This window comes from Hippichthys cyanospilos, chromosome 16 (genome assembly GCF_059441005.1).
Source record: "Hippichthys cyanospilos isolate Australia breed blue-spotted pipefish chromosome 16, RoL_Hcya_1.0, whole genome shotgun sequence".
Classification (NCBI taxonomy): Eukaryota; Metazoa; Chordata; class Actinopteri; order Syngnathiformes; family Syngnathidae; genus Hippichthys; species Hippichthys cyanospilos.
Window position 1 is genome coordinate 5,184,586 of NC_142384.1, and position 8,474 is coordinate 5,193,059.

At 39.5% G+C, this 8,474-nt stretch overlaps 1 protein-coding gene across 3 annotated transcripts in view; it reads right to left on the reverse strand.

The window, feature by feature from the left end:
* Positions 1 to 154: 154 nt before the first annotated feature.
* Positions 155 to 8,474, reverse strand: part of LOC148410265 (medium-chain acyl-CoA ligase ACSF2, mitochondrial-like) — a 9,904-nt gene continuing 1,584 nt past the window's right edge. Inside the window, exons 2-16 of one of the 3 annotated variants that reach the window (XM_088437661.1) lie at positions 7,897 to 8,092; positions 7,067 to 7,195; positions 6,775 to 6,828; positions 6,566 to 6,684; positions 5,666 to 5,828; positions 5,493 to 5,588; positions 4,051 to 4,202; positions 2,813 to 2,904; positions 2,649 to 2,725; positions 2,472 to 2,579; positions 2,243 to 2,394; positions 1,157 to 1,298; positions 962 to 1,072; positions 822 to 890; positions 155 to 286 (exon numbers count right to left, since the gene is read on the reverse strand). In XM_088437661.1, coding sequence (XP_088293787.1) covers positions 236 to 286; positions 822 to 890; positions 962 to 1,072; positions 1,157 to 1,298; positions 2,243 to 2,394; positions 2,472 to 2,579; positions 2,649 to 2,725; positions 2,813 to 2,904; positions 4,051 to 4,202; positions 5,493 to 5,588; positions 5,666 to 5,828; positions 6,566 to 6,684; positions 6,775 to 6,828; positions 7,067 to 7,195; positions 7,897 to 8,092 — 1,711 coding nt within the window. In that variant the 3' untranslated portion in view covers positions 155 to 235. Of the gene's footprint in view, positions 287 to 821; positions 891 to 961; positions 1,299 to 2,242; positions 2,395 to 2,471; positions 2,580 to 2,648; positions 2,726 to 2,812; positions 2,905 to 4,050; positions 4,203 to 5,492; positions 5,589 to 5,665; positions 5,829 to 6,565; positions 6,685 to 6,774; positions 6,829 to 7,066; positions 7,196 to 7,882; positions 8,093 to 8,474 lie in introns of all 3 variants that reach the window. The other 2 variants (XM_088437662.1, XM_088437660.1) reach the window with 2 other exon arrangements.

Sequence of the window (8,474 nt, forward strand, 5' to 3'; positions counted from 1 at the left end):
GGAACAGAAACCAGCATGACAAAGCTTAAAAAAAGGACACAGGAAGCACAGTCAACAAAAATCCATTCAATCCCAAAAGCGTATTTTTACGTTTTTAGGAGTCCAGACATTCAATTCAGTTTTTTTAATGCCCATTTTACCTTTGTACACGATATTCAGATTTCTTTTTATTGATTGTTTTAGAAAAGGACATCATGTTCTCCGGGTCGTCTTTTCCCCATGGAAAGGCTCCAAGCTACAGGCCCAGAAGTTTCTCCATGTCCAACTTCAAAACGTTCTTCTTAATCTTGAAGGAAAGATGAGCCGTCAACCAATCACATTCATAGGCGTGCTCGTCCTGCCTTTATTTGATTTGCCCGTTCTGAAGCCCAAATAAGTACAGTCAATTTTGTACTGTAAGCCGCAACTTTTTTCTCATGATTTGAGCCCAGTGAGGTGTAGCTGCAGTAATGTTTCTAGTAGCCACAAGGGGGCAGTCCATGGTACAACAAAAGTGTGTACATGCTCAAGGTGTCAACTTATGGAACGTCTATGAAATACAACTGAAAAAATGTGAATCAATGGTTGTGCTCAAAAAGTGTTAGTATTAAAAATATAAAAATTATGTGTAAGTTAAATAAGAGCGTGTATAAAAGTTTATGTCACAAAAAAGCCTTCCATATACCATCTCTTTATGTGAATATTCCATGTAATTGTCGGGTACGGCTTTGTGTTGCGGTTTACTGTCCAAAATTTAAGATAACTTTTTTGCTTACTTACTGAAATACTGACTTATTTACAGTTCAGGTTTTTGATGACATAATTACAAAAGCACATGTTACCTTTCTGGAGGCAGTCATGGGGAAGTTGTCCACAAACACCACGTAGTGAGGAATTTTGAAGTGTGAAATCTGCGAGGAAAAGAACCATCAGGGTGCGTCCAATCCAAAATGTGGACGTTTTTGGACGTCGGCGTCATCACCTGGCCTTTGCAGAAGTCCCGCATTTCGTCCTCCGTGCACGTTTGTCCTTCCTTGAGCCTGATGCAAGCGCACACCTGCTCCCCCAGACGCTCGTCTTTCACCCCCACCACCTTGGGGACAACATGGACATTTGCGTCCAGTTCATATTTTCCAGGATTCTGGGCGGATGGGATGCAAAAGAAATGGGTCGATACCTGGACCTCGTGCACTTTTTCATAGGTGTACAGAAACTTCTCGATCTCCGCGGGGTAGATGTTCTCACCGCCTCGGATGATCAAGTCCTTGATGCGGCCCTGGATGGAGCAGTAGCCCAGCGCGTTCAGGCTGGCAATGTCCCTGTGTCCACATTAAAAAAAAAGAAAGAAAGAAAAAAGTGCAGAACATTTTGTAACTTTTCAAGCACTTCCTAATTCACTCTTGTTGTTGTCAAATGTTTTGATCTTTACATCAAGGGCATTTCACATCAAAGGGAAAGCATTGAAAGAAGACACCAGGAAGCTGAAATTTCACCCAGATGTCAAAGCTCAACATGACATGACTACTTAGTTATCACACTACCAGGAGTGTGCCATCCAATCGCTAAAATGCTGCCAGAATGATGTGGAAGAAAATGACCAAAATACTGCACCAGGTTAAGTGCTATCCAGTTGTATTTTAACTTTTTCGTACAACACATTAGCTTTTTTAATTTTACTTTTCAAAAACCGTTTAAGTTAAATTGTTATTAATGACATGAATAAGTGGGCCTTCAACTCATTCAAAACTTCAAATTTAGTTGATTTACTTTACAAAGGGCACCTGAAAAATTAAACAGTATTCAAATACAGTAAAATTTACTTATAATGTGCTGAATTTACACCCGCCAGATACCAACCTATTTCTTTGTCTCCACCATTGTGCATTTTGTGACCTTTATAAATAGTACATATCTATGGATATGTACAAATTTATATATATATATATATATATATATATATATATATATATATATATATATATATATATATATATATATATATATATATATATATAAAATGTAGACCTACCTTACCTTTCCTTTTTGTACTCTATCTATCGTTTTGCGTACTCTGTAAATATTTAATTGGAATAGAGCCTTTGTGTGTTTTTAAATAATTTCTTAGGGTTATTGTTTTTCCTTTTTTATCCCGCGGTGGTCCCATGACATGGTACAGAAGGTAAAAGCTTGGTGAAGAACTGCTGTGGATGAATGTGAGAAACTTTTGCCTGCGCATGACGTGTGCGCTACTGACAAGTCTTACCCTGTCCTGTACCAACGGTCTGGTCCGAGCACCTCGCGAGTCTTTTCGGGTTCATCCCAGTATCCGTGCATGACGCAGCTGCCCCGGATCAGCAGCTCGCCCGTGGACCCCAGCGGGACCGTCTCGCCCGTGTCCACGTCCACCACCTTGGCCTGCCGTCAGTAGTCAACTGAGTACCAGAAATGGTGTCCCCCCCCCCCCCACCCCCCAAAAAAAAGGGAGTCCCTACCTCCAGGTGGTGCATGACGCAGCCGACCGTGTGGAGCTTGAGCCGGTCGTTGTCCAGCGGGAAACCCAAAAAGGTGACGGGGCTGTTCTCCGTGGTGCCGTAGCCGATCTGATCCACAATGGTTTGGTGACATCGTCAGCATCAGATTCTGCAGGTGTACCTAATCATGTGGCTCACCATGATGTCTTTCACGTTCAGCTTTGTCCTTATGTTAGATACCAACTCAGGGGCGCAGGGGGACGCCCCCATGATGCCTAAAGCGTGAGCGCATATTCATTCATTGAATTCATACGAATATTAAGAAAATGGAAAGTTCAGCAAGTACTTGTGTGTTGTCTTACCGCCTTCCATTGAGGACAAATCATACTTTTCCAGATCTGGGTGGCCCAGCAGGTCGGTGAACATTGTTGAAGTTCCGTAGATGAAATTGCACCTTCATAGACAAGAGTCTTAATTTAACTCAAAAAATAAAAAATAAAAAAAGGTCGCGAATTATTTTTGACACGTGAATTCAAGTTATGTACCATGAATTTCGGACTGTAAGCCGCAAGTTTTTGATTTGAGCCCTGTAACTTGGGGTTCTCAAACTTTTTGGAGTCAGGGACACCTTTTAGAAAGCAAATTTTCCTTGAACCCCCATTGCAAATGTTTGCGGAAACAAACATAGGTGCCCTTTTAATCCAGCAACATATTCAATTTGACCAGCTAGGTCCATTTTTACCAAAAAGATTGCTGCCAATTATTTAGTCAAGAACAGGATTAGCTTTGCTGGCTTCATTGCATTGTTAGCAAGCAATTATAGACACAAAATACATTTTGAGTTAAAAAATATTTAAAAAAAAAATATATTAAAATGGTATGATTGGTTACTTTATTGAAGAGAATACTCAATTTAATACTTAATTTAATGTAAAGTCAAATCAAACACAAATATATATATACATACATACATATATATATATATATATATATATATATATATATATATATATATATATATACATACATACATATATATATATATATATATATATATATATATATACATACATATATACATATATATATATATATACATACATATATATATATATACATATTATATATATACATATATATATATATATATATATATATATATATATATATATACATATATATATATATATATACATATATATATATATATATATATATACATATATATATATATATATATATATATATATATATATATATATATATATATATATATACACACACACACACACACACACACACACACACACACACTTGCCGCACCTACAGTGAAGCATGTCTGCAGGTTTTTTTTTCCTCGCCACTAGGGGGCAATCCACCAGAGACACAAATGTGTATATCTATTCCCAGACAAAGGTGTCAAACTCCAGTCCTCCAGTCCACCTGTGCCATTTTTTTTTTTACCCCAATTTTTTGCTGCTGCAACATACTGTATATAGTGGTGCGGTTTATAGTCCAAAATCGAGGATAATCTTCTATAATTTGCTTTGCTAGCTAATACTATACTACTATAGTGGCACAAAAGACCAATAAACTGTACTTTTCCTTGTGAATGGCCTCCAGGTTTGCTTGGCTATCATAGGCGGTGGAGGGAAAGACAAGTGTGATGCCATGCACGGCCATGCAGATGCCTCCCACCACTGAACCGAAGCAATGGTACATGGGCATCGGTATACACACGCGCACCTGAGGCTGATGGGAAAACACCTGACAGATTAGTATTCATAACGTCACAGGTACTCAGTAAGCTGCAATAATATTACAGTGATCCCCCGCTACTTCGCGCTTTCGCCTATCGCGCCCTCAGTGCATTGCAGATTTTTTGGGGGGGAAAAAAAAAAATAAATTGCGGAGACGTGCAAGATAGGCAAGTTATCTATAAATGCGCTTGTCAATGGCACTTCTTGGAAATAGAACTACTACTGCAGTACATATATTTACTTTAATCTTAAATGATTAAACCTTATACAGTAAATGTACTGGTATGCCCTCTCTTTTCCATGTCTAGTCGCGTGCCTATACGTTTAGCTCTTCCTCGGGCGTCCGACTAGAGCCAGTAACAAGAAGCTTAGGGAACATGATTGAACACAAGAGTTTACACTTTAAATTTCATTTTATTACAAAAGGCAAGAGGATCCAAAAGCTTGCTTTCGTCTCTCCTGTGTCTCTCCTGTAACCGCCCTTGCGCGCTCAGCTCAGCGCACAGGGCACACGTTACGAACGTGCTAGTAAGCCCATTGATTGACAGCTTGGTCTCCGGGAGACGATCACGTGACTCGTAGGCGTGCCGAGAGCAAACGCACACACCCGTCTGTGTTCCTACATAGACAGCAAAGGAGAAATGCACAGCTTTGGGAATCTGACTTTTACTTAGATTTCTTTTGTAATAAATTGAAATTTCAAGCGTATTGTTGTGATATAAGAGGCTTCACTTTAATTCGATGTTCGGGCAGGTGCTCGCAAGAGTTCAAAAGATGGAAAGTGGTAGCTACTGTTCAGTTAGTGTATAACGTTTAATCATTTAAGATTTAAGTAAATATGTGTACAGTACTGCAGTAATATTTGTCTTAAATGATATGCATAAAATGAAGACTTTTCAAATTTACAAAATTAAAAAATGTGTGTGTGTGGGTGGGTGGGTGTGTGTGTGTGTGTGGGGTGGGGGATTTTCAAATTTACAAAATTAAAAAATGTGTGTGTGTGGGTGGGTGTGTGTGTGTGGGGTGGGGGATTAGGGGGGAAATATTGCGGATTTCAATTATCACGGGGGGGTTCCGGTCCCAGTTAACCGCGAGAAACGAGGGATCACTGTCTTCTTATCAGAGGATAAAGAATATATACTTATAATTACCCACAAAAATCTCAACATGAGTTGCTCCACCATTTTTGCTTAAAAATTAAATGCCTCTCAAGTCAAGTGGAGAAATTGGCCCATGTTTCAACATTTTTAACTCATGTGCAGTATGAATGAATATAACTTACCCTCCAATCGTAACCTGCTCGGAGCCCCACGAAGTAGGCGTTATTGACCATGTTGTGGTGGGACAGTGTAACCCCCTTGGGGTTGCCAGTGGTGCCCTGAGAGAAAAAAAAAAAGCCACCTGATGAGGTCACAGGAGGTCACAACCCCAAAAGTGGAAGGTGGCCAGGCTTACAGATGTAAACTGTATGCTGATGGGGTCGTCGCACGACAGCTTGTCGTGAAGCTCGCTCAGCTGGCGCCGGTGACCGCTCTCGGCCGCTTGGAAAACATCGTCCACGTGCAGCATGCCTGATTCGCGCCTGTCCGTTGTGATCACCGCGCGCAGGTCTGGCAACCTTCAAGTATGCGCTTCATGACAATTTGACCACTTGAATCGTCCCCTCGACCATTTTGGCTCTTTATATCCCAATGAGGGGAGGGACTGAGAACGTCTCTAAGGCCAATCTCTACCACTTGTTGCTAAGTAATGCAAAAAAAAAAAAATCCAATACACGTCACCGTGTCTTTAAATTGTAGCTTTCTTCAACGCTTGCCCAAGAGTAAAAAAATAAATAAATTAAAAAAAAACAAAACAGTTAAGCACTTCAAAAGTTTTGAGTGTTTGAAATAAAGATCGTTTTTGGAATAAGATAATCTTGATCATCAAAAACACCAGCGAATGAATATTAATGTAGAGTTAATTCATACTTTTGAAGAGGGGACTTTTAAAATATATATTTATCTATATATCTTTTTAAATATATATATATATATATATATATACATACATACAACTATTTTAATTCTTCAGATTGTTTAAGTAACAGAAAAATAGTCCTTTGAAAAACTAAAATATAAATTAAAAAAAGTCAACCAAATCATCCCCAAAAATTAATCAAACCTCAAGGGGCCTTTTTTTCTATTTTAGTTTTTCTGTTTTTATGACAGAAAAAAAAACAAACCTACAAAAAGCAAAATAATATAATTGCCCCCAAAATGTGACTTTTTTTTTTTGAGACAAAGCAATGTTTCCGTAATACGTCCATAGTAAGTCTTTCTTATTCTACTTTTCTTAGTACAAATATTATGTTACCTGGCACTGTGGCACGCTCCCAGTGGCGACGTGTGGATCTCCGGGCAGATCTGCCGCAGCATCTCACAGAACTTTTGCGTCTTAAAACTGCTGGGACAAACCACAGCTTTACACTGAACCTGTGTAAGCAAAACACCATACAACTTACTCATAAAAATACATATCATAAACATCCCTTTTTAAAAAAAAAAACACACAACAACAATAACCTTTCTGAGTGTGTATTCCACTTCCTTGAGTTGATAGGCCGTGTTTAAAGAAACCTACCAGGGGAAAAAAAATGACAAGGGTCACATCATTGAGGACACCTGAAGAATTAATTCAATGTTATTCTTGAAAATTAATTCCTCACCTATAATTTTGTTTTGGGTGCCTCATTAAGACACATTTTTTATGTTTATTTACACTAACATAGACCACTCATTTACAGTAATCTTGGGACAAAAGTACTAGACACATTCACGCAAGGATCCAAAGTCTTGCTCAATCATGTGGACTGACCTGAATGATTCCCGCCTTGGCTGAGGCAAACTGAAACAGGATCCATTCGTAGGAGTTGGGTCCCCAAAGACCCAGACGGTCCCCTCGCTGCAGGCCAAGAGCCAGGAGCCCTGCGGCCGCTTGGTCCACCTACACAACAACCCTGTAAATATTCAGTTGTATACTAGTGGAACGCTTGACAATCGCTAAATTCAATACTGATGTCGTATTTTGGGGACTATAAGCAGCAACTTTATTCTCACGGTTTGAGAAGCGCATCTTATAATCCAGTGCGTCTCATCTGCATGTTTTTTTTTTTTTTATTATCTTTTGCTAGCCATCAGGAGCGAGTCCACCGTTAAAGCAAATGTGTGTATCTGTTCAAAGTGTCAGTTTATAGAACAACTACGAAATACAACTGAAAAGATGTCAATCGATGTCTGTGCTCAAAAATAGTTTTAAAAATATATTAAAAATGTAAAAATGATCTATAAATCAATAAAACAGGGAGCCAGATGGAAGTATTGATTTTGAGTTTGAATTGCTATTAACTCTGCAGTATTCTGTTAGTGTTCTGTTGAAAATATCCATCTATCCAATTTTTATAAATATTGTGGTGCTAAACGTGCAGACGCGCAGTTTTTTGTCCAAAAAATACGATTATTACAAACAACATATCTTACTTTCCCCATACAGTTTCAAAGTCCAGTTCAGCTGCATTGCACTTTTAATTCAAGGACATATATATGGGTTTACTTTCTTGAATATTGTTTCTATAAGCATGCTTTGCTAAATTTGGTCCTTGGGGAAAGACTTCACTACACTAGAAGAAGTTACCATAGCAGACGTACATCCTGCTGAAAGTCCTGGAAGGTTTTCCTGATGCCGTCCTGCAGGAAGACAACGGCTTCGCGCTGGGGCCAGCGCCGGGCGGCCGCCTCCAAACACTGGCCCATGGTCATGGAGAGCAGCGAGACGGTGGATGTGCCGTGAACGTAGCTGCTGCTCAGAGACGGATGACATGGGGGGTGGTCCACGTGCAGCCGCCTGTGGAGAGCAAAAAAATGGCGTCTGTTCATAGCAATAACAATATACCACGATTACTCCAAAAACATGCATGGCAGGTGTATCGGACATACTCAATTGTCCCTAGGTGTGATTGGGTGCGTGAATGGTTGTTCGTCTCTGTGTGCCCTGTGATTGGCTGGCAACTAGTTCAGGGTGTCCCCCGCTTAGTGGCCCAAATCAGCTGGGCTAGACACCAGTAAGCCTGCGGCTCTTGTGAGGATCAGCGGCTCTAAAAAAATGGACTGATGGATACATTCCCAAATTAAATGTATTTAGCAAGCAAGTCCAATTTTATGTGTCTTTTGATGCCAGGACTGCAATTGGGCATTTTCTTTTCAAATTAAAAGCAGATTAATTGGAA